Consider the following 26,893-nt stretch of genomic DNA (forward strand, 5'->3'; position numbering starts at 1 on the left):
GTAACATCCCTCCCAGCCTGCCATTACTGTTACGGAAGTTCCGTGTTTGGCTCCAGGGCACCAGTCACAGAAGGGCCCTCTGATACAGATCTTCTGGGGTGATCCAGCCCAAAAGTTGCAAATAACATCTGGTGTTTGGCTTTGTAGCATAAGATGAATTTTTCTGGGTGTAGTTGAATGTGTATTGCCTGCCCCCCCCTTCCCAAAATTACTAAGGTCATGTAGAATTTCCTGATTGAATCATTGAACTCCCAGGTGGCACATTTCTTTGAGATTCTTGTATATCAATCTTTTTTATATTTTCAGTGAAATTTTCCCCTTTGGTTGAAAGAGGGCCTTAGATTGGCTTTTTGAAGGTGGGGCAAAAAGACTTCACACGGTCTAGAACCAACAACAGCAACAAAAGTCTAAGGACAGAATTCTGTATTTCTGTTGTTTGCACCATATAAAGAATAGGAGTAAACTGAGAAATTTTATTGAGGACAGCATGACATAGTGGGACAGTAATAACACATCACAATCCACAAATGGGTTATGAAAGAGAAATAGACTGCTTTTTTGTTTGTTTTCCATTTTTTTGTTTGTTTGGTTGGTTCATGGCTCCAAAAGCATCTGTGAAGGCCACATGCATTGCATTAATAGTAGCTTCAAGTATTAATATATTTGGTGGAGATGATATCAATTCATTGCTTGACCAAGAAAAGGGATACTTGGTACTTCATAATCTTAAAGGATTACAGAGAGTAATTAGGTTTATATTTTACAAATTATTTCAGCAGAGATCTATAACATCCTTATTATGCTAAAGATACTTTTAGGTACTTCTGGATTTAGAGATAAATATGATCTATTCTATGTCACAAAGTAGTTTTCAATTTAGTGGAGAAGGATGTTAAAGAAAAACACAGTCTAAGCAGGATGAATCAGTGCTCAGTGACTCTGAAACACGCTGTGGGGGATGCAGAGAAGGAAAGCCTTGGAGAGCAAGTGTGTGTCCTCTTGACTCAAACCCCTGTGCACTAGGGTAGCCATTCGGAACGTCTGGGACCAGTGAGTGAATCAGGAGATGGAGATGCCTCTGTAACACAGTGTTCTCATGTTTATCTGCTGACTGCTGCCTTTGAAAATATTTCAGAATTATGGATATGAGAATTGACCCTTAAATAACCAGTTTCACACATAAGAAGTGTAATGATCCTTATAAAACTACGTATGAATTATCAGTGGTGGGTGAAAAAAAGGAAATTAGATCAAAAAGATTATCATTGAAAATTGTTCTGCCTAACGATTTGCCCCATGGGTTTTCTGAGGCCCATCTATTTGACAGTTTTTCTCATAAATACAGAAATTTCTTCCCAGATTATTACATTTAAATTTTTGCTATTATGAGCCATTTATGACTTTTGAAAATTCGAGTCATTCTCCCTAAGATGACCTTTTCTTTCGGCAGCATCATTCCAATAAAGGATCCTTAAGGAGCCAGAAGAGGTGTGGTGTGCCTTCCTTGTGTCTGGCCAAATATTATTCTACTTTTCTTCAACCTTGTTTCAGCTTTTACTTTATTTTTTTTCTTCCTGCCCCATGTTTCAAGTAGATATTTAGATTAGAGCAACAATACAATGTCATGCATTCTGTTGGAATGCTATAAGCAGAGACAAATGCAGTACACATGTTGAGAAATAACAAGTTTCTGAGTCCCTCTTAGAACACCCATCAACATTGATCACTTTTGGCTTCCAGGAGCTATTCATAAATGCCTCCAAATTGAAGGAAGAGAGATTTGAGATGTTAGTACATTAATTTTAGGATTCTACTCAGAAAATACTGACTTGAGATATCAAGAGATTTGAGATGTTAGTATATTAATTTTAGGATTTTACTCAGAAAATACCGACTTGAGAGATCAAGAGATTTGAGATGTTAGTACATTTAATTTTAGGATTTTACTCAGAAAATACTGACTACCAACTATATTTCAGACATTGTTTTGTGCTGTGGATACAAAGTGGTAAAGAAACACAGCTTTTATTTCTAAAACAAACCATGTACTTAGGACAAGGGAGTTAGAGAAGACAGTTGCCATAAATTATAAAGACTGTCACAGACTTTAGCCCAAGATGGAAGGGACACCACACCCAGCAAGGGAGAGTGAGGGAAGCTTTCCTGGTAGAGGTGTTGTCTGAACTGACCCAGACAGTGAAGGTGCTTGCGGCAAACAGAGCATATTGAAAGGTGCAGGGGCACAGTGAACATGGCATGTGTGACGATCTCCCTGTATCCCACAGAGCAGACAGACAGAGGAGGGATGCAGTGAAGGGCAGCAGATGTGTGGGGTGAGCTAGGGAGGAGCCAGACCTGTAAGCTCTTTGCATTGAGCTTGTATTCCTGGACGTAGTTCCAGCAGAAGAAGGACTTTAATCTGTCTCAGAGTGAAGACAGTGGCATGACGGGTTCATGTCCTGCCTTTTTTTGACGTGAGGTGGTTGAGAGCTGAACACACAATGTGAAAGTGCTCAGATGTGAGAGTGGAATGCCACAAAGAGTGCTGAGTTTTTTAAGAGATGGGGATCTCACTGTGTTGCCCAGTCTGGTTTCAAACTCCTGGTCCCAAACAGTTTTCCCATCTTAGTCTCCCAAGTCTCTGGGATTATAGGTGTGAGCCACTACACCCAACTCATGATGAAGTGATTTCAGGCACTGCGGTGAAGCACCGTTCTATTCTGTAGGAAGACATCTGTAAGGTTTTTCCAAATACTAGTATAAAAGAGTTAGTAGGGCCAAGTGTGGTGACTCACACCCTAGCACTTTGGTAGGCCAAGGTAGGAGGATTGCTTGAGGTCAGGAGTTTGAGACAAGCCTAAGCATAATAGCAAGACCCCATCTCTACAAAAAGTAGAAAACTTAGCTAAGCATAGTGGTGTGTGCCTGAGGTCCCAGCTACTCAGGAGGCGGAGGCAGGAGGATCACTTGAGCCTAGGAGTTTGAGGTTGCTGTGAGTTATGCTGTCTTCATACCTGGGCAACAAAGCAAGACCCTGTCTCTAAGTAAGTAAGTATATAAGTAGAATTTGCTTTTTCTTTCTAAAGTGCCAAATGGGAATCCTAGTTTGGAAACTTTTTTGTCTACTAGGGGAGCAAAAATTCCTATTTTAAAGTATAACCACTTAATTTCATTTGCTCTCTGGCAATCTCTTAACTACAGGAAGTTGAGGCCTGTGTAGACCCAGCATAACCCTTGGATAATCTTGCAGGGGAGCATAACTAAGACACGATGGATGAAGAGCCTACCAGGACTCATGCAACCCCTCAACACCTACCTGCTTGTGCTGAGTCTTAACAATGACATGAGAGAAAAATGTGGAATGGGGGAACAGGTGGAGTGTCCACCTATATTAAAGGTTGTGAGTTTAGAGACAGTGGAGTATATGATATGAATGCCTGTATAAATCTCATTGGCTAAAATCAAAGCATCTAATAAATCCTTGCCTCGCTGACACTTCAATTACTGCTAAAGTAGACAAAGCATGAGAGTAATACTCTAGATTTAATTCTTGACAGAAAGGAAGAAGCTTAAGAAGAGACTATGTTACCCTGTAGCAATAATAAAAGAAAGGAATATTAGGCATAGACAGTTCCTTGAATCTAAAAACAAACAAAACAACAATAACAAAAAGCCAAAGCCATGCTCTTTTTTTTTTAATTCGGAGGAAAGATAAATATGAACCCACAAATGGAGAGTTAAGAAATATAACTTACTTTGTGGTGACACCCATTTGGCATAAGAGATATAGAGATAATTTTTTTTTTTTTTTTTTTTTTTTTTTGAGATAGAGTCTCACTTTGTTGCCCAGGCTAGAGTGAGTGCCGTGGCGTCAGCCTGGCTCACAGCAACCTCAATCTCCGGGGCTCAGCGATCCTACTGCCTCAGCCTCCCGAGTAGCTGGGACTACAGGCATGCACCACCATGCCCGGCTAATTTTTTGTATATATATTTTTAGTTGGCCAATTAATTTATTTCTATTTTTTTTTGGTAGAGACGGGGTCTCGCTCAGGCTGGTTTTGAACTCCTGACCTTGAGCAATCCGCCCGCCTCGGCCTCCCAAAGTGCTAGGATTACAGGCGTGAGCCACCACGCCCGGCGATATAGAGATAATTTTTAAAGTGGAAAATTGTTTAAGAAGAATGGGAGGCTTTAAAAGATGAAATTATAATTACTCTCAATGAAAAATGTATAAAGGAAACATAAATGATTAAAGTATATAATGAGATCAGAATGACAAATAGCTAAATAAGTATATGCAAGTGTGAGATATAAACCTGTAAGCAGGTTTTCAGGCTGGCTAAAGTCTAGAGGAAGCTAAAATCTCACACCTTAAAGGACTTAGTGTGTGAAGCTGTTTCCAAACAAAACAGTGAAGAAAGTGAAAGATGCTGGGCAACATAAAAGCAAGTACTGCACTGGAAGTTTGGGATGGTGACAAGGACATGGTATTGCAAGTTCAGTCCTGCCACCAATTAGTTGGATGGCTCTTAAGAATATCATTTAGCTTCTCTGAGCCTGTATTTGTTTATCTGTAAAAGAAAAAGATTTGAGGTAGATGAACTTGGAAGCCCTGTGCTGTTGTTCAGTTCTTTGCCTCTGTCTTATGGTAGTACTTTTTGGAACAGAAAATATTGTATTAATAAGTTGATAAGAAGGTACAACTATTCATTTCTATTTTCTATTTCCCTTTAAAGCTTTTCACTCTTTCTTTTTAGAATTTCAGCAAATAACTTAATTCCAGCAAAATTCTAAAAGAAATGATTATGCGGTTTATGAACACTTAGGAAAGAGGCAATTGAAGATCCAACATGGATTTGCTAAGAAAGTTGTGCCAAAAAAACAGACAGTGGATATAAAAATATTTGTAGTCTGTATAACAGTATTAAAATGTTTATCTTATTAGTTTGAATGGCCATTTTTCTTCATGTTTCTGAATTATGGGAATACCATAAAATTTTTATGTCTTTAAGTAAAACGTTTGATAATATTTTTAATGCTATCTTTCTAGGTAACATGGAGCAATGTGGATATAATACCTAACTAATAAATAGCTGCACATACATCATTGCAGATCATTGCAGATAAATTGAGGGTGATCTCTAGTATCCTTTCCCCAGATTCTCTTCTTAGCATTGCCATGGTCAGTATTTTTAAATCAAACTTTAGAGACAACATAAGATAGTTAAAATCATGTGCTCTGGAGACAGCTCAAATGATTTGTTCTAGCTTTGTGATATTGACATAATTTCTATCCATCCTATAGCACATTTTCCCCATTTGTAAAACAGAGCTAACAGTCCTATCTCAGGGTTGCTCTGAGGATTAAATAGGATAATTTAAGTGATCAACACCAGTGCCTGATTTAGTAAGCCCTTTGTGAAGTGGTAGCAGTAATTTGATGATGATAATGATCATTTGGGGAAGAAGGTATGGATGGAGCAAAGTTGTGGGTGGTAGCTTGAGTCAGAAAGATGACTAATATGCTGAAATGATGTGCTGAAACCATTAAGATTTAATGGTTCAGATTTAATTTTAAGACTTAAAATTTAATGGAGTCAAATATGAAACCCTGCCTATAGGTTTTCAAAATTTCAAAAAAAAAAAAAAATAGTTCATGGCTTACAAAAAAAAAGAAAAGACCTGATTTTGGCTGACATCAATTTGAACAGAATCTAAGGGGTTTTGTTGACTACACAATCATAGGAACAAACAAGGAGTCCCAGCTGCTTGACACCAGGGTCACTCTAGCTGGTCTTCAGAGAGGTATAGTGGCCATAGCTCCTCTGACTGCATATTTCCCCCAAGCTCTGGACTGGCTGGGCTTGGGGGAGTTAAAGGATTATTTCAATTTCTAATTCTTATATTTTTAAATCACCTATGACCCAGTCACAAAGGGTGAGAAGTTCTGAAGACTATGTCAGTTGAGGAACTGGAGTTATTTATCCTGGAAAAGATTCGTATAGAGGAGATATTTTAACCATCCTAATATCCAAAAGAGTTACTTGAAAAACAATCAGATTCTTTTTTGTTGTGGAAGGTGTAAGTAGATTTTAGATAAGGATTCCTGAAGAGAATGGAGTGGGACAGAATGATACAAAGTCAAGTAAAATGTTATGGAGGAGATCAAATAAGGGAAGACAGCTTCTGATGACCACAGGATTGTAGATTTAAAAAAAAAATTATTGAAATATAAATTACATATATTAATAGTAACATACAAATCTTAAGTATAGAGAGGGATGATTTTTCACTTATGTGTACACCCAGGTGACTACCACCCAGATGAAAGGATAGAACTTCCTGTCATTTCAAAAGGTTGCCTCATACCCCCTTCCATCCAATGACTGCCCTCCAGCCCATAAGTAACCACTTTCCTGACTTCTATCACCATATATTAGTTTTGTAACCTTCATGCAACCACTTTGGAACACTGTTTAGCAGTTTCCAATGAAGTTAAACAAACAATTCTACCTTCTGATCCAGCAATTCTATTTCCAGTTGTGTATCCAAGAGAAATGAGTTTTGGGGTTTTTTTTTAAAAAAGCTTACATAAGAATGGTCACAGGAGCTTTATTCACAATAGGCCAAAGCTAGAAAACAATCCCAATATCCATTAGCAAGAGAATATGTAAACATATGATATAGCCACACAGTGAAATGCTACTCAGCAATGAAAAAAGAATGAAGTACTGATATGTGCTGCATGGAGATGAATCTCAGAGCCGTCATGTTGAGTGAAAGAAGCCAGACACAAAAGAGTATATACTCTCTGATTCCATTTGTACAAGTCCAAGATTATAGATTTTAGTGAAAAACTTTCATGACAATTTGATTTTGTATACCTAAGACGGTTAGGGAAATTTCTTCTTTCAGAAAAGGACTTATATGAAACACAAGATAGCAAAGAAGTGGAAGAAAAATTAAATTAATGCCAGCAATTCAGCTTTGCTTAAATGAGAAACATTTATTTAACATTCCTTGTTTCTGCAGTGAGTAATGGAATTATGTGATATCTCATTATTTCCTTTCCTTTTGTTTCCTCCTTAGATTCTAATTCTTTAGAGGACTTCCTGGCAATAATGGTAGCTGAATGCCACTTACAAAAGACAGAAAGGCACTACAGAGTTAAAGTCTGCTCATACAAAACCAGACTAAAATGATTCTGAGTTGCTTCCTCAAAATAAAATTTCTGAATAAATACCAATAAATTTCCAATAAGACAGTATTAGAAAGCAGATGACTTGTAATTCTCTGCTCAAAACTTCTGATACTATCATTTTCATCACTACTAGAAGTCACTTATTCATCTCATCATTTTACCCAATTCCTTAGTGATAAAAGCATAAAACCATAGGTAGGCAGATGAAACTATAGAAAAGAGATTAGTGGTCACCAGGGGACATGTATGAGGAAGGACAGGGAGGGCACAAATATGAAGGGGTGACATGAGGGAGTTCCTTAGCAATAATGCAATAGGTCTGTATCTTGATGGCTGTGGTGGCTATGTGAGTCCAGATATGGGGTAAAATTACATAAACATGCTCACTCGAACTTATGTAAAAATGGCAAAAAATGAATAAGGTCTGTGATTTACTTAATAGTACTGAAGCAATGTTAATTTCTTGGTTTTTGTTTTTATACTGCAGTTATATAAGATGTCACCATTGGGGGAATTCACAGGACTCTATGTACTTTTTTTTACAAGTTCCTGTAAGCCCATAATTATGTCAAATTATTAAGTATAAAAATTATAATAGGCAACAATAACCAAGCCTCAGCCTTTTTTGAGGGCCTGGGGATGGGGAAATGAATGAAGTAGTGCTCATGGGGTAAGCAGCCTGTAGTAATTAGCTTTCTCCTTAGGGTAGCATATGTGGTTTGTCTTAAAAGCGAGCCAAAACACCAGCTCCTGCCACTACGTTAGATGTTAGGCAGTTATTAAATTAACATATGGTTAAAGAAGTGACTGTCCTGTGGCAGGCACTCTGCAGATGGAACACACTAACTTTCACGAGGTGTATAGGCATATCTGCTCAATGTCCAGGCTAACAGCACTTTATATGATAAATTCTACCTTTGTCTGTCTTTTCTGTCTGTGTCTGTATTTGCCTGTGAACTTGCTTCAGATAATTTATAGAACAGAATTCTTCCCTCTAGCATCATCATCTTTTAAAAATTTAGTTATTACACGTATATCATAAGAAACTTTGGAAATACAGATAAACAGTAGAAAAGAATGCCTATAACCCTGCCACCCAGAAACAAACACTCTTGATACAGTATTTCCCCCATATCCTCAGGATACATTGTATGACCCCTGTTTCTTCCCATACCTATGATAAAGTTTAATTTGTAAGTTAAGAATAGTATGAGATTAACAACGATAACTAGTAGGACAATTATATAATAACAACATAATTAATGAAAGTTATATGAATGTGCCACCTTCTTATCCCACTTATCACACACACTGTGGCCATAACTTTTGCAGTTTGATGTGCAGCCGTAAAACTAGCACATGTTTCTTTTTCCTTGTTCACAATATCAGTAGCAGATTCATTCTTACCGCGTAGATCTTAGCAATGTCAGTGTACAATTTTTTTTCCTTTCCTTACTAAGTTGAGAACTTTCACCTTTTCATTTAAAGGAAGCACTTTATGGCTTCTCTGTGGCATATACGAATTGCCAGCATCTCTGCTCTTGCACTTTGATGCCATTATGAAGTAAAATAAGGGTGACTTGAACACAGGCACTTCAATACCACAGCAGTCTGATAACTGAGATGGCTATTAAGTGACTAATGGGCGGGTAGCGTCTACAGTGAGGATATGCTAGACAAAGGGGATGATTCACATCCCAGGCACGATTCACGTCATGCCATAGTACTCAGAATAGCACGCCATTTAAAATATATAAATGATTTCTGGAATTTTCCATTTAATATTTTCAGACTATGGTTGATCGTGGGTAACTGAAACTGCAAATAAGGGGGGTATACTCCTGTACTTGGAATATGTCATCCCAGTCTTTTTATCTCTGTGTATATAAATGCTTATAAAAATGAATATTAAATCATATGTTTTATAAACTTATTTTACTTATTGACATATGCACAATACATTTCCCCCAGATCATTCAACTGCATGCTTTAATGACTGCATGGAATTGCACCCTTTTAACATACAGCATCTTAACCAATCTTCTATGATTGGACATTGGGCTAATTTCTAGTTTTCCATCATTAGAAACAATGTTGTGATGAACAATTTTTGTGCATATTCATGACTATCTCCTTAGGATAGTCTTAGAAGTGGAATTGCTAGGTAGGCAAAATGTAAAAGCTTTTGATTTATATTGCCAAATTACTCTGCAGAAAGATAAACATCATTTTAAAAAATGAAAATTGTAAACCTACCAAAAATTTTATTTGAATAAAGATACTCTATGAGAAGGGAAATTTAGGGTCAGTTTCTTTAGAGTGATTCATCACTTCTTAGAGCCAAGTTGCTATTACCAAATAGATGTAATGTTTTCATAGAATTAAAAGAAAAACATTGAAAATATCTAAATAAATAAGTTATGCATAAATATTTCACTATTTCTTATTTTTTTAAGCAATCAGAGCAAAATAACTTACTAGCATAAAAAGATAGCAAATAGAATGGGCATGCCACTAGTAAGGAATGGGAATCTTACATTTTTAACAAACGCTATTAAAACTGAATGTGAACTTCTGGAAATTCAGTACAAAGGAACTTTAGTTTAAATCTTACCACTAAAGAATTATTTATTTAGCAATGGGGTTTTTACAAAATCTAGATAATTTTTCTTCACATTTGTATTTCATACACCTATTGAGGAAACTTTTATAAGTGACAAAGAGGTCCAGTTCGTCTTTCATATGAAGGGTATTCATATAATATGTAAATTTATATATTTGTAGCTATACTTTGCTTGAATAAACTCAACATATGAAAATTCTATTTTACTTTAAAATAGAAGATGATTGCTGAAGAGTTAGCCTGGTGGATTTTAAACCATAATTATTTACAAAAATATGAATTACCATTAGTTCTGCATATCACCCAGATACAGTAAGGAATAGCTTTAGTTCTTGTGAAATGTGTGTGTTAACATATTCTTAATTTATGTTTTATTGGACTTATATATTTAAAATGAAAGTATCTTGAAAATTATTGTTCTTTGTTGCTGCAAATTTACAAAAGTTCCTCCTTTCTTTTTCTTTAACAGATATAAGCTTACCAAAGTCGGCAACAATATGCTACACAGCTGCCTTGCTCAAAGCAAGAGCTGTCTCTGACAAGTAAGTGAATAATAACTTGTGTGGTACTAAATGCCTGACTGTACTTAAAGAGATGTGTTGCCTCTGAGGGCTTTCTCTGGAAGTTTCTTGTAGTCTGTGAGACCCCTGCTTATGAGCATGCATTTTCCAAAACCTGCTGATCTTTTCTTTCACTACTAGAAGGAGGGAATGTGTATCCCCAGGTATTGTAAGGGTGTATGGGTCCCTAAAGAGGGATTTATATGAAATTCCATACCTCTGAGGTGACTTTTTTTCCCTATCAGACAGTAGATACCAAAAGGCCTGCTTGGGACTTACATAAAATGCCATCCTTTTATTCAATTTTTGCATAATCCTCTTCCTTCAGCAGTCCACAACTGGGTAGTAGTCATACAAACATGGAACGTGGCAGAGGGGCTGGTCATCTCACATTCTCTTTGCCGCATAGATGCCAGATCAGCTCCCCACCCAGGGTCTGTGTACTTTGAGTTGCCATCTCCATGGGACATTTGCCCATTTTATTCAGGCAGGTCACTATGACATACAGAATTTTTATAAACACCCAAAGATGACTGGCAGGTGAAAGAGCATAGATGGCTTAACTGTTTTTGAGTTCATAAACATTTACACTCCCCCGATACAATCCCGCTGTAGCATCGAAAAGCAGAGAACAGGAAAACAGTCTCTGCTGTGTCAGACAGGTTTGCTGTTAAGTGTGTGTGCACTTCAAGACCGAAGTAATTTTCTTTCATTCTTTTTTATCCTGTAGATCGCCAGTACCTACTGCAACATCTTTTCTCCCTACACAGCGACTCCAGCTTGGGAGGGCAGGGCCAGGGTTGTCACAGCTTCCCCTGTGGTGTCTGCCTGCCAAGCACAGCTCTGGAGTTAGCCCTGGGTGTGAGGTGAGAAAGAGATTGCATGGTCTGGTTTTTTTCATTCACTTGGGCAGGTGTCTTGCCCGCAGTTTGGGCATGCACACCCCCTTGCCGGAATGGCCCCAAGCAGGCTCGCCTGCTGCTGAAGCTGCAACAACTTAACCCTCCTCGCAGCACTGACATTGGGTGGGAGCCTCCTTTAAAATTCTCCCCAGTTCTGTTTTTAACCAAGTGCGCTCTTCTGTAACCTAGTTTTCTCTTTTTCCTACACTGTCTGCCCTTGTCAGTCCTACCCCCTCCTCCTACCTAAGCAGGTACCTCATAGAAAATATAGATTAGCTATTTAGACAGAGAAAGATCGACAGCTGAATTTAATTCCCGCCGCGATTAGCTGCAAGCACGCTTTCTGCTTCTGCTGGGGTTTTTGTTGGCCTCAGTCTGAGGGGTCACTCAGAGGTTCCATGTAGTGGAAGTTTGGAGAGCTCATGCCATTGGCTCGCTGTGGTTTTATGGGCCCTTGATGTGTAGATGCCTTTTCAGGTTGATGCCCAAGCAGTGGTCCCAACTGGATGGTGTTTGTCTTTCTGCTTTTCAGATTCTCTCCCGAGGCTGCATCTCGGCGGGGGCTGAGCACGGCAGAGATGAATGCGGTAGAGGCCATTCATAGAGCTGTGGAATTCAATCCTCACGTGCCAAAAGTGAGTCTGTTATGATAGCAGAGAAAGCGTTCACTGACCGCAATGTCATGTCTTGAATATGCCCAGTTGTGAAAAAATGAATTGCAACCAACAAATGTTGAGGCCTGTATAGTCTATGGGCATCAGCTTCATTTTAAGCTAAAGCTGCACTCAAGGGGCTTTGGAGCTGATTTTCAGACTTCACACAGTAAAGGTAAATTGATAGACTTTGCTTAGGCCAGGTCAGAAAGTCTAAAATTGGCAAAATGTGGAGAACTCTAGAGTATTGATGCATTTGATAGGAATTTCATACCAGTTATGGTCTTACCTTGACCAAACTTGAGAAATAAACATTATTGTGAATAAAATTGATTTAAAAAATTGACTAATGTGATATTCTGTGACTCTATAAATAAACAATAGTTAATTAGTATTGGCAATAAAATAATAGAGAAAACCTCAAAGTATGAAGTATTTTGATTTGTGTTGTTTTAATTGTTATATATAGCATAATAGAAAATATTTGTCTTAGTTGTTAACCACATGATTGATCAGTTTACATATATACCTGGTATTTTCCATATATTTTTTCTCAAGTTGATTTTAAGGGAATCAAATCAGGGCATAGGATATTTCTGTAATCTTTTATTTAGGATGAACATATATTTATGACTTACCTGTATTTGAGTACCTGCTATGTGATAGGCACATGGCTGAGGGCCATTTGCAGTCTCACTATTAAGCACACTTTGACCTCTAAGAAACTTCCTGCAGTTCACATCAGGTATTACAAACCTTAACTTTCTTGGCAAAATGTCTGATGAAGACTCACTGGTGGAAATGACAAAGGAGAGCCGTTTTTTGTGTTGTAGTACTATTACAGAAGGATGGGGTGTGTGTGTGTGTATGTGTATGTGTGTGTGTGACATGATTTATGGAGTTACCTACTTTATTTTGCTGATAGCCAGAGTAACAGAGATAAGTGATCTAATATCATTCCTGGGGTTTTGCTCAAGTCAAGGTCATCTTTTCACTTAACAAGAAATTGTGGTACACGGTGCCACATTTGCATAAGGATGTATTTATCCATTAAATCTTGTGGATAATGACTGATGTAGTATTTGTAGACTTATGTATTATATATATGTGTTATAAATATTTCTCCTTATATAATTTTTTTGCCTAAGCTAAAAATGTTTATTCAACTTTGATTAAATTTCAAAACTAATCATGAAAATATTATCCTGAATTACAGTAAACTTAGGCCATCTGTTAATATTTATTGAATCCCTTTTCTAACTATAGAGATATTCTATGACTATAAATAAGGCTCTTTTAGAAGTAGTATTAAATAATAGAGTCCTGGATTCTGAGACAAAAACTTGTGCTCTGGTTCTAGCTCTGTCATTTATCAGCTGTGGGACCTTGGGTTTAGCATCTCTGAACTCAAAGTTTCCCCTCATCTTTAAATAAAGATAAAAATATAAGCCCTGTCTGTCTTCTGTTATAATCAAGTGAGATAGTACATTTGAAGGTCATTGAAACCACTTGAGCACCATAAATTTGCAAATTATTAAAATTATCGATATTTGACTTGCAGGAGGCCCCTCATATCTGTTACTAGGAACCAGATCTTAACTTTTCCAGTTATCATTACTACAGCCTTGTAATCCTGGAGCACAAGCTAGAAAATCAGTCCACTACTTGTCGGTTAGATATTTTGATTGAGGTAGTCATTTAATTCTCTGAAATGGTTAATTTAGCCTCTAGAAGAATATTACAAGCCCTTAGGAAAAGTTTAAGGCAGCCATGGAAGAATTTGACACAGTCAACTAGCACTCCAGAATAAATAAAATTATTCTGAAAGTGGAAACATTTGAAATATCTGATTGCATTCTTTCTAGTTATGAAACTGAAAGAAGGTAGGATACCTAGGTAAACTGCTTCTCCACCATTTTGCTTTGTTGATGATTATGCTGAGGGGGAGTCTCTTTCCACCTCTTGTCTATTGACATTTCCATGGAGAAAGGGCCCTGTGAATCACTGGCCCCATCTGTTCAGAATTAGCCACAAACCTCTGATACATGTACACTATAAGTAGTGTGCTGTAAACATCCTTTACACATGCCTCCCGTTTATTGGAGTGCTTGCTAATGCTTTAGCAAACACACATGAATTGGTGGTACTTTTGCAGGGAGAGAATAGCCTTAATTCTAGAATATGAAACATCAGTGAAGGGCATAAACTTTTAGACTCTTAGTGTGAGAAGGGGCCATAAATATCATCTAGGTCACCTTCTCATCCTAAGCCTGACTCTCTACTCATAATGATGTTATGATAATTTTTATTATTGTTTTCTTTTGAATGTTTATGTACCAAGCACAGTGCTAACTGAACTACAAACGCCCTCTCATTTGTTTTTATAACAACACTGTGAAGTGTATTACCTTACCACCATTAAAAGTCACCGCCAGGAAGCCTGTTCCTCCTCATCAGAATTAGTCTCTCTCCTTTGTGGTCTCTCACTGTAGTGCATTGATTATGTACTTGCTATTTACCAGTTTTTGAGGACAATTGGAGATATTAATGATGATGGTGATTTTCACAGACGAGGGCACTTAAGGTTTGGAGAGGTTAAGTAACCTGCTTATGGTCATACAGCAAATAAATAACAGAGCCTGAACTGATTCTGGGTTATCCACTCTTAAATATTAATACTGCCCTCCAGTGCCTCCCAGATCCCACCAGGGGGCAGACCAGCCAAGGCTTGAACCCTTCAATAATGGTGGGCACATTGCTTCCCAAGGCATTCAATTTCTTACAGACAATTCAGATTTCTTCAATATATTATCATATCTGAAACACTTTTATGGCTTCTTTTTCTCTATCACAGGAAGCTGTCAGTGGCCCACCACAGGAATTTTCAGTTGTCTATATGCTATTTTACCTAATTATAGTCTGCTCAGAGGGAGAAAAATAATACCAAGTGTAATAGCTGAGAACTACCTTCCATAAATTTCCAGCTTAGCTTCATCTGGTATCTCGTTAAGCAAAGGTACATAGGTAATATTTCACCATCCATTGATAAATATTAATTATTTACCCCAGGAGGCCTACTCTTAGGAACTCTTTTCACCTGCAAACATGAGGAGTAGAGGAAGTAAGTGTTGCTCCGTACCACACCACAGGACTGGGAAGTAAATGGAAGTAGTGAAAAGACACTGGTCCCTGTTCTGAAGGAGAGCCCCTAAAGTAGTCAGTTAGATGCTACACACTAGAATTTCTGAAATTTTATTAGATTGCAGAAAATTAGTAAGGAGGAAACAGACACATAGACTGATCATTACAAATAAAATTGTCACTGCCCTCCTGCAGCTGTGTCCCCACCTCCTGCAGAAGAAAGTATAAACTCCTTGGGAGATTCTTTAGGACTTTTCATAGTCTGACCCAACTTGGTTTTCACTTGCTCCATCTCCTTCTGATGGTCTGTTCATCATTCCAGAAACATCCTCCTCCCTTTCCCCCTTTGCTTCCTCTAAGGAAATCCTACTCATCCTTAACCCTTACCACCATTAAGAGTCACCACCAGGAAGCCTGTTCCTACTCATCAGAATTAGTCTCTTTCTTCTCTGGTCTCTCACTGTAGTGCATTGATTATGTATTTGCTGTTTACCACTTTTTGAGGACAGTTGGAGATATTAATGATGATGGTGATTTTCAAGAACTAAGCAGGCAGTTCAAGAAGGCAGACTTCTCTAATCCATTAGAGAATCTTTTCCATTTAATGAGATTAAAGTAGGAGCTTTTCAGTTTAAAGGCAATATTCTCCATTTTTAAAAGAAATTTCACTCATGATGCTAGACAGATGCAGGGCTACCCTCATCTTGGTTTTATACCTTCAGCTTTGTGTTGTTGTAGTTTATTGGATTTGTGGCCTTTTCCCTGCAACTATGATCCCCCACTCACCCTGCTCTTTCTCAGCAATTTCACAATTTACATTGAGGTGGGGTGAGGAGAGATATTTCTAGCAGTGATGCATTAATTACACAGATCTGATAATGATTATGTGCTCTTAGCATGCTCCATCTACACCGCAAGCCTGTCCCTGTGAGGAGACACATTTTTGTCTTGAAGGATGTTACATAACTCCTTCAGGGGATCAAATAAAAACTTTCATTTTCTGACAAGTTTTCAAAAAAGAGGCTAAATTATTTGTTTGTTACAGCAGTATTAGATATGTTTGTTCCTCTGTAGTTCTATTATAAAAACAAATAATTTTTTATATCAGAGAAAAGTATAAAGAAATCGTAATACTATCATCTAGTTATATGTAAGACTACTTCCTTCTGGCCTTTTTTCTATGCATTTTAGTACTTAATATTTAATACTTGAATATTTTAAAAAGTTATCATAGGTCTCAACTTGGGCTTTATGATTGGGTGTTGGAGGTAAATTTATTGTTTCTTCAGAAGGATCATCAGATTTTCAGAGTTCCTTGACCTTAAAAAGCTTATCCTCTAACTTAACTAGTTATCCTTTAACTAATGTTAAAGTTTAAGTCTTTTATCCATGTGCCTTCAAACAGATAGTCTTTGTAACTGGATACTAATTTTTGTGTGTGTGTGTAGTAAAAAACTCATAATTTGAGATCTATCTCCTTAACAAATTTTAAAGTGCACAGTACATTATTGTTGACTGTACACACATTGCTGTATAGCAGATCTCTAGAGCTTTTTCATCTTGCATGACTGAAACTCTCTTCCTATTGAATAGCAGCTTGCCATTTCCCACTTTTTCTAATCTGGTGCAACCACCATTCTACTCTGATTCTATGGCTCTGACTATTTTAGATAACTCATCTAAGTGGAATCATGCAGTATTTGTCCTTCTGTGGCTGGCTTATTTCACTTAGCATAGCATCCTCAAGATTCATCCATGTTGTAGCGTATGAGAGAATTTTCTTCTTTTTTAAGGCTAGATAATATTCCATTGTATGTATATATCACATTTTCTTTATCCATTTATTTGTCCGTGGACATTAAGGTTGTTTACATCTCTTGGCTACTGTGAATAATGCTACAGTGAAAATGGTAGTACAAATATCTCTTCAAGATCCTGTTTTCACTTCTTTTGGACAAATACCCGGAAGTGGGATTGCTGGATAATATGGCGATAATTGTATTTTTTATTTTTTTTGAGAAACTTCCAAACTGTTTTCCTTAATGGCTGTACCATTTTGCATTTCTGTAAATAGTGTACCAGCATTCCAATTTTTCCCCAAACTTGCCAACACTTGTTATTTTCTTGATAGTGGCCATCTTAACAGGTGTAAGGTAAATTTTTTGTGGTTTTTATTTGCATTTCTTTGATGATTAGTAATGTTAGGCATCATTCTATATACCAGTTGGCTATTTGTATGTCATCTTTGGAAAAATGTCTATGTAAGTCCTTTGCCTATTTTTTAATCAGACTATTGGGTTTTTTGTTTTTATTTGCTATTGAGTTATAAGAGTTCCTTATACTTTTCCATGTTAACCATTTACATATATATGATTTGCAAATATTTTCTCCTATTTCATAGGTTGTCTTTTCATTCTGTTAGTTGTTTTCTTTGCTACATGGAAGCTTTTCAGTTTGGTATAGGCCCACTTATCTATTTGCTTTTTTTGCTTTTGGTGTCATATCCAAGAAATTATTGCCAACACCAATGTCATGAAGCTTTTCTCTTATGCTTTCTTCTAGAAGTTTTATAGTTTCAGGTCTTATATTTAAGTCTTTAATGCATTTTTAGGCCAGGTGCAGTAGCTTACGCCTGTAATCCTAACACTCTGGGAGGCCAATGGGATTGAATCGTTTGAGCTCAGGAGTTCCAGACCAGCCTGAGCAAGAATGAGACCCCATCTCTACTGAAAAAATAGAAATAAATTAGCTGGACAAATTATATATATATATATATATATGAATTAGCCAGGCATAGTGGCACATGCCTGTAGTCCCAACTACTCGGGAGGCTGAGGCAGGAGGATCACTTGAGCCCAGGAGTTTGAGGTTGCTGTGAGCTAGGCTGATGCCACAGCACTCTAGCCCAGGCAACAGAGTGAGACTTTGTCTCAAAAAAAGAATAAATAAAATAATAATAATAATAATAATGCATTTTTAGTTGATTTCTGTGTATAGTGTAAGATAAGGGTCAAGTTACATTCTTTTACATAAGGATATCCAGTTTTCCCACCACATTTTGTTGAAGAGAATGATCTACTTCTTGAGTCTTCTATTACAGACATCAAGTTGACACTATAGGTCAACTTCTGTGGTGAACCTCTTTGGGCATAAACATTTTTTAGTCATTAGGATTATTTCCTTAAGGTAGATTTACAGAATGGGAATAACTGAGTGACATGTGGAAACACTTTAAGGCTTTTAATATTTATTGCCAAAGTGCTTACCAGAAAAGATTGTAGCAGTTTACACTGCCATCGGCAGGTAACTTCTTCTTCACCATTTCATCATACCCTTACTGTCACTGAACAGTTTGTTTACAAAAGAAAAAAGAAAAGAAAGAAGGAAAACATCAAACATTTATGAATTTATTGAGTGTGAATAGAATTTTGTTCTTTTAATTTTCATTTCTTTACCACTACTTATAAGGTAGAACATTATTAGCCATTTATATTTATTCTTTTCTGAATTTTCAGACCCATATATAGAATTATTATCATTACTGGGAAAATACATTAATGATAATGGCAGATCAAGGGGTAACAATCTAAAGGTAGACAGAGCTGTAAAGTATCATTGAAAGGATTCAAAAGTGTTCTGAACAGTGACTCTCACTATAGAACCAGGGGGAAGTATGGGAGGGGGGAATTCATTAGGTTCCTGCCCATCCCCTTTTTGATAAAATAGAGATAAAAGTAATGGCTTCATAGGGCTGGTGACAAGGAAATGGAATTACATTGTGTAACTCACCCAGTATGTGCTAAATACATATTAGCCCCTTCATCATCTCTTCCCTTTTATCTTCCACTCTATTTCTGTGCTTGCAGGCTAGGTGGAAATAGAGGCTGCCTAGAAACATGCATTAGCAGGTACTTCTTAGGCCACCCTAGCCTGAAGAAGGCCAACCAGGGAGTATAACAGTGGTACCCCATGCCTCTGACCTTGTGTACCCTCAGGGTCCTTCAGGCCTCCAGATCTGAGGGAGGCTCTAGCATGTTCTGGATGCAGCTGTTGTCTCCAGAGATTCCACAGCTTGTAGCTGCTTGGTAAGTCCTTTGTGGCTGGTTAAGAGTTACCATTTCTGACCTGTGACTTTATTCTTGTTTTGAACAGAGAACTATCCCTGCTTCCTGCCACCCTATTCTACCAGGCCTTTGGCCCCAGCACAGCACTTCATGTCTGGGGTGAAACTTCCCCATACTCCCCTTGTCACCCTGCATTTTCAGGTGGAACAGGTCTATAAGTCTGTTCTAGGCATGAGTGAGGTTGCTTCATAAAGCATCTGTGCCTTTTCCACTTTCATTATTGCTTCTTTACAAAGAAAGGGTGCCTGCCCCCGGCCCCCTAGAGCTCAGTATACCCTTTCTTCCCATACTATAACTCGGATTTTCCTGTCTCAATAAGCAGATTGTAGGGCTACCCTAACAGTTCCTAATACACACACACACACACACACACACACTCACACACTCACACTCTGAACTCATCATTTTCTCCTCCAGCAAAATGTTTCCAGATTCCATTAAGTTTTCACTCTTCCCAAGCTCTTCTTCTTCAGCCTATAAAAAACAAGCAGTTATTTGTTTTATTCCCAGGGGCTGTTGGAGTGATGCTCCACTACCCACCCCCAAGGCAAGAGGAGAGAGAGGAGGTAGGGAAACCTCCCCTAGTGCAGGCTGTGTGGTCAGGGGTTCCAGGTGCCTAGAGTCACAGATGAGGTAGGGGCCCACTTGAAATCATCAGATGTTTTTTTCAAACTAGTCTGGACTGACAAGTTTGGAGTCTCCCAGCCTGGGTTGCCCATCTCCCCTCTCCTCCCTGCCCTTGCCCTCTCTGGCTTGGTTTCTGTCCTCATTGTCAGAGGTGGAAGGGCTCTCATGCCCTCAAAAGAGGAATTCTTCAGGTTCCTCCTTCAGCTGGAAGCTACATACCCTGCTAGGTCTCCTGTCGGCCACAACATATTTGAACTACTTTTGCTTAGCCAGTATCACTCTGCTCCGACAGAGTAACTAGGGAGGCATACTAGTAAGCTAGGGAGGCATGCCCTAGCTTCCCTTCACCATGGAGGGGATAATCTTCCTGCTGCTCCCATCAGCTTCTGTATTTTTCAAAGCCGTGCACTATTCCACAGCAGGTCCATGCTCTGAAGGAGTAGGCAGTCATTGAGAAGACAGGCAGAGTGCTGCGGGACCCCATAGGAGGAGGCAGCCAGCTCACACTGGGGCTGGGGGAGAGGTAACGCGGGTGCTCTGTAACTCCTGGAAGCCCGCCCCTGTGCTTTGCTGTTATAAACATTCTCCAAGTGTGCAGCACTGCGGGAGTGGGCTGTGTACAGAATGCCCAGACCTCTCCACTCTGAAAGCCTTGGACATGGTGGTCCCTAAAATTGAGCCTTGGCTGATAGGAAAGTCTGACCTGGTCAGTATCCTCAAGGAGGGCCCAAGTCATGGGTCCTCTTCACCACCAGGCATAGTTCCCCCATGGCCAGCTTGTGCTTAAATCACTAATGGTAGCTTAGCTTTTACTTTTATGAAAACAAAAACAACAGCTTTTGATATTTTGTAAGCAGTAAACATTTTTCCCTTTCTAATGCAATTCTATATGAAACCTTAATAAATAAGCAAGGAGAAGTAGAACTGCTCTGGTTGAAACTGGGACGAAAAGTCTGGCCCGACAATCCCAAGGCACCTCTGCATACAGTTTAGAATCTGCCTGGGACCCACCCTCACTGGAAAGTCCCAAGCAGCTGAGGTCCCACCCATAGAACAGGAGGCTTCACACCCACTCTGAGCAGCTAGGAGGGGCCCTTGGAGCCAGTGCCAGTTCCTTGGGATGCCTGGGTGTTGTATGTCGATCTGTTGAGGGAGAAAAATCACCAGTATCAATGGGTGGGGGTGGGGAGTGAGGGGTGGGGGTAGGTTTTGTCTTAAGCTTGCCCCAAATCCCAGACTATTAAACCGTGTGCTCTTGTCACTGGGCCCATAGGGGGCAGCAGAGGGCGCAGGAGGTATCCCTGAGGGAGCGGAGGACAGCCACACCCCTAAAACTCATTCCACCAACAGGGCAGCCTGGGCTTCTTAGAATATTGAGGTGAGGACCTCACCTAACAGATATATGGTTTTTAAATTATAAGTCTAGAAGTGTGGAAAGTCATGAGAAAATGAAGAGGAAAGGATGAAGAATGTTATGACAGAAACGCATTCCCATTAAAAATGTACTTTAAAAAGAAAAAAAGAAAAGCTCAACTAATGTTGATCTAGAAACTCTAATTTCATGGGGATTTCAAGAGGCTTGTGGAGAAAAACATCCTGGTAATTGTATATGCTAATGGAGTATCTACAGGACGTTGTTATAGTGATGGAAATTCTATTTCATGCAAACACTAGAGCAATCCTCTCTTTATATCTTGGTAAAGCTGATTGACAGAGTATAAAATTGCTTTTTAATCCAATTTAGGAAACAAAATGTGTGGTGGGTTTTAGCATTTAAAAATGCTTGAAGCGTGGAAGCAGAAATTCAAAATACCCTGGCAGACTGTCTATAATACTGTATATCAATGGCACATTTCAGAAATATTATTTCAATATAAGTTTCTTTGTATTGAGTCATATTTTGTTCCAAAGCTTTTTTGGATTAGAGTAGGGAGAATGTATTGTGGAAATATGACCCAGAGGAAAATAAACAGAAACCAGTTTTTAGCCACATTTCTCAGGAATAGAAAATTTCTAATAAGTCTCTTCTTAGCAGAAAGCACTGCAGCTGCTCCACCAAGGCCATCATCCCCAGCAAGGTCACTTCCCCCAAGGTCACCTCCACCAAGATCACTCCCACCAAGATCATCTCCACCAGTATCACTCCCACCAAGATCATTCCCACCTAGGCCACCAGACCCTTTAGCCTCTTCTCAAACTTTACCCTATTTCATCCCTTCACAGCATTTGGTCCCATTGACCAACCACTTTTTATATCCTGATGACATCTCTGCTCCATGACACCTCTCTGTATCACTCCTGTATCTCTGAGCATTCTTCTCCTCCTTTCCAGTCTTGCCCACTCCTTCATATTGGTTCTCCTGGGAGCTTCGTTCTCTGCTGTCTTCTTTCTTGCTCGAAGCTCTCCTGGGAGATCTCATGTGTTGCCACTGCTCAGCCTCCACCTCTGGCCCAGAACACCCAAGTCTGTGTCTCTGGCTTCTCTCCCCAGCTCCAGGCTTGCACACTCAGCTGCCTTTAGGCCATCTCTCCAGGGTGTTCTGCAGATACTTCAAACTGTTTTTGTTGCCTTCCCATTGCTAAGCCTCTTCCTTCTCTGAAGTCCTTATCCTAGTTAAGGAGCTCAGATTGTTCTAGTTTCCTAAGCTAAAAATTTCAGTCACCCTTGGTTCTTTATTTCAGTCTTAGATTTAGTCAGGCACCAAGTCCTGGGGAAGTTTCCCCTCCACCCCTCAATTTTATCTCCCCTCACCTGGACTATCACAGGAGCTTTCTTTCTAAGACCTCACTAACTTCCATTTCTTCCTGTCTGGCGGTCCTACATATGACTCACCCACTTCTCTAAAAGCCACAAACTGCACCAGCTCACCTCCCAATTGCCTACAGCTGTGGCATTCAAACCATCTTACTAGGAGCCGTGAGGAGTCCTCAGACCTCTCTTGGGTCCCTCCCTCAGGTTCCCCCACAGTTGTGTTTTTTCATCAATTCATCTATCTTTTACATTTCTTTTTTTCCTTTGAACAAATTACAGTTGTCCCTCAGTATCTGAGGGGACTGGTTCCAGGACGCCCAACTCTACTGGCAGAACCCATGTATACGAAAAGTCGGCTTTCTATGGGTTTCCTATCCCACAAACAACTATTTTCAATTCACATTTGACAAAAATCCACCTATAAGTGGATCTGCACTATTGAAACCCTTGTTCTTCAAGGGCCAACAGTATTGTCTAAAAGTTTTAAAACCACGGAGTAACTCAAGGTAAAGGGCACCATCGAGAGCGTGTCATGGAAGGCCTCTTACAACCCGCTGTTCCTGCTTCATCCCCTGGGAGAGGAGCAGAAAGCCTGAGTTCAAGGGCAGGCTCTGCCCCATGCAACTTGGGCAACCCTGGACAAGTCATAATACTTAACTTCCTAAAGCCTTCATTTGCTCATCTGTGACATAGATCTAATATTAAATAATATTAGCTCCCTCACAGAGTAGGTAGGTATAAGAGGTAGCTGAAATAATGCTTGGCATGTGTTAGTGCTTAATCAGTGTTGGCAATTGCTATTATGTTAGTACTCCAGCTCCACCACATTATAAATAAATCATGCCCTTTGATGCTTTTGGTTTGCTTTGATGCTTTTAGTATGCTTTGCCCTTTGATGCTGGTCTGGAATCCCCCCTCCCCATTTTCGCAGTGTTAACTCTTGTTTATTTAATAAGATTGACTCTCATTTTCCTTTTTCTGTGAAGCCTTCTCAGACACAGTGTCCCCATTTGCTCCTGAGTGCTAAGTATGCACCTCTTACTAAGGTACTCATCATGTTGGAGTTTATTCTTTATCTATACATTCTCTCTGTTTTTCTTTCCCTGCCTCCTACCTTCTCTCTCTTCCTCCTGTATTCCTACAAAGATTGTAGATCACCAAGGTAGGAACCTGGCCTGATTCATGTCTCTGCCCTTGAGGTCAATTGTGGATGCTTCCAATCCATGTCCTTGGGTAAGCAGTGGCTACTTCTATATCTGTACTCTTGGGATACACTGTGGGTGCTTGCATATTTTTTGAATGAAGCAAAGTAACTGATGAATAGATAAGTGAGCCAGGAAGAAGCAGATACCTTATAAAGAGGACCTTTGAGTAGAGCTACAGATCACCAGGTTTAATGTGTCATTTCAGCTTTGCTTTATGCTTGCTTCCATCTTGGTCAATGGTGGCTTTTGGTAGCCATTTCTCTTCAACTGATATGTTACTATGATAAAATTGCTAAAGTATCTATTTTTACCTAGAAACAAAACTTTTTGTGGGACACGCACACACACAAAAACACAGGTTACCTCTATAGTAATATGAGCATTTATTTGTTAGCAAAAATAGCTGCTATTCAGTGAACACTTATGTTTACAGGTACTATGTGAATGCTTTATGTATGTTATATTATGTAATCTTTAAAAATTTAAACACAGCAAAACTTGTGTTTTTATTATTCCAGTTTTACAGATGAGCAAACTAAGGTTCAAAGAAATTAAATAGCATGTCCAAGGTCTCACAGCAAAATAGTAGAGCCAGGATTCCAATAAGAAGTTGAAAGTGGCAGGTGGCAGATGAGAGGGGTGAGGGAGGGAATCCTATATACCACAGTCCTGTATACCACAGTCTCTATCGCAGCATGATCTGGCTGAGCCATGGTTACTTGCAGATACTGCTGTGTATCTTCCTGGACTCCCTGAGTCCAGGGAGTAAACAACACTGAAACTCAGAATATGTAGCATCTCTTCAAAATAGCACTGGTTTTATTCTATGAACTCTTTATTGATGTTTTAAAAATGTCATTTCTGGTCTTAGGTCCTTTTATCAGAGCCAGTTGTACCAAAGCCTTATAAACATGCAAAAAATTGCTATCTTCGGATATCTCTTGTGTGCTAGTTTTTGCTTTTTTGTGTTTTTGATGCAAGTGTAGAAAATAGTTTTGTATTACATATACATATACACATACACACATACACATACATACATGTAGAGAAAAATTAAAATTTTTTTACAGAAAACTCAGAAAGCACAGAAAGAGCACAAAAGAAATTAATCTCTGTTCATTCAAATAGTTAGCCACGATGAACATTCATTCTGTGACCTTCTAATGTTTTGTAATGCCTATATAAACATATTTATTGTCAAAATAATAATCTGCATATATTGTTATGATACTTTTTTTTCATTTAACAATGTATCATGAACATTTTCCCATGCTAATATATATCCTTCTACTACACAGTTTGGGGGAGCAACTCGATAGCCATCATCTAAATGTGCTATCACTTAATTAACCTGTTCTTTCACATTTTGTTAATTTCCAACTTTTGCAAATGATTTTCATGTATGACTTAATGTTGTCGGTATTGAAAATCCCAAAAAGGGGGGTTATGAATTAGGTCTTTGGTGTTAATATCTATGTGAAGGATAACTTTGGGATCATTTCACTCAAATTATTATAGAATTTTAGTATCTTAACAAAAGAGACTTTAGTATTTCTCTGGAGTAGCCTCTGACAGGCCAAATCTCTTCTGTGGCCTTCCTGGCAGTCGAGCCAGCCTCTGCTCAGATACGTCCAGGAGTAGCTGCTACTCACACCCAAAGACCACAGCCCTCTGCTCCTCTATGTGTGACCTGACTTTTTATGTTCCTGTATTGGGCATAAGGAACTAGATTCTGACACAAGTAGATTTTGAAAAGTTGCTTCCGAAATCTTTAGAAGCACTGTACTTGAAGATCAGCATGATTTGAGAATCTGGGAAGGAAGTTAGAAGCAGGATGGTGGGCAAGATAGTGGAGAATGCTGGCTTAGCTAGTAGAAACCAAATCATTATTGCGGACAGCCAGACCCTGTTCCCTGATTTGCAAGCTATAGTTATTCTAATTGATTTCTGCATACTTGTGGATAGGGATCTGCCCTCTTTCATTTATTTTTCTCTTGACAAGTAAGATGTGAAATGTTGTTCCATGCCTTTCTAATTTAAATGTTGCACATGTTGAGAACTGATCTTGCCAGCCATTTTAAGCCTGGCCAAAAACATAACACATTGTTGTTATTAGCCTTCATCATTTGGTTAGCACCAACATTTTGTTTGGAACTATAAAGGAGTATAAAGCTACTTTATAGGCATAACCCATTTCTGCCATAAAATAGATAAGATGAAGGCAGAGTTAAGTTTCCTTGGTGAGTTGCTTTGGTGAAGCTGATTAGGCCACGGGTGTTCATTTTGAGAGACTTCTTGGGAAGTAAGATTTCAATTTAATTCAATTTTTTAAAAATATTACCTTAATGTGCAAGGCTCTATGAGAGGTGCAGGAGGGGAAATTAAGATGGAGATGACAAGGTTCATGCTCTTGAGCAGGGGTCCTCAAACTTTTTAAACAGGAGGCCAGTTCACTGTCCCTCAGACCGTTGGAGAGTGCACACTGTGGGCCCAGGACAAGTCGCTGCTAAGCAGGACAGGCAGCAGCAGCAAAATCACCCAGAGGGCCGTCCGCGGGCCATAGTTTGAGGACGCCTGCTCTTGAGGGTTTTGATTCGTCTGAGAAGAAAGACGTGTGGATAACTAAAAGAAGAGTGTATGTGAAAAGTATACATACACAGGGATTGGAGGAAACATAGAGGAGAAATGGAGCATTATCTCATGGCCTGCGTTTGGAACTGGTAGCAATGACCTTAAACCCATGTGCATCAATTCAGCCTGCAGGCTGAATAAGCCATCTGTTTCACACACTTGTACTGCTGTTTTTGACAGCTATGTGGATGCCCTGGTAGCCAATATGTGATTTTTTTTGTTTGTTTTTGTTTTTGGTTTTGATTTTGTTTTTTTTTTTTTGTTTTTTTTTTTTTTTTTGAGACAGGGTCTCACTCTGTTGCCCAGTCTGAAGCACTCACTGCAACCTCAAAATCCTGGGATCAAGCGATACTCCTGCCTCATCCTTCCAAGTACCTGGGACTACAGGCATGAGCCACCATGCCCAGCTAAATTTTCTAATTTTTGTAGAGATAGGGTCTCACTGTTGCTCAGGCTACTCTCAAACTCTTGGCC

At 38.9% G+C, this 26,893-nt stretch overlaps 1 protein-coding gene across 16 annotated transcripts in view; it reads left to right on the forward strand.

The window, feature by feature from the left end:
* The window catches only part of ST7 (suppression of tumorigenicity 7), a 232,379-nt gene that overhangs the window by 182,773 nt on the left and 22,713 nt on the right, over window positions 1-26,893 (forward strand). For 14 of the 16 annotated variants that reach the window (XM_012761077.2, XM_012761080.3, XM_012761079.2 and 11 more), the window contains 2 exons: window positions 10,294-10,366; window positions 11,819-11,921. In XM_012761077.2, coding sequence (XP_012616531.1) covers window positions 10,294-10,366; window positions 11,819-11,921 — 176 coding nt within the window. Of the gene's footprint in view, window positions 1-10,293; window positions 10,367-11,114; window positions 11,251-11,818; window positions 11,922-26,893 lie in introns of all 16 variants that reach the window. The other 2 variants (XR_012921021.1, XR_012921022.1) reach the window with 1 other exon arrangement.

Source organism: Microcebus murinus, chromosome 9 (genome assembly GCF_040939455.1).
Source record: "Microcebus murinus isolate Inina chromosome 9, M.murinus_Inina_mat1.0, whole genome shotgun sequence".
NCBI lineage: Eukaryota > Metazoa > Chordata > Mammalia > Primates > Cheirogaleidae > Microcebus > Microcebus murinus.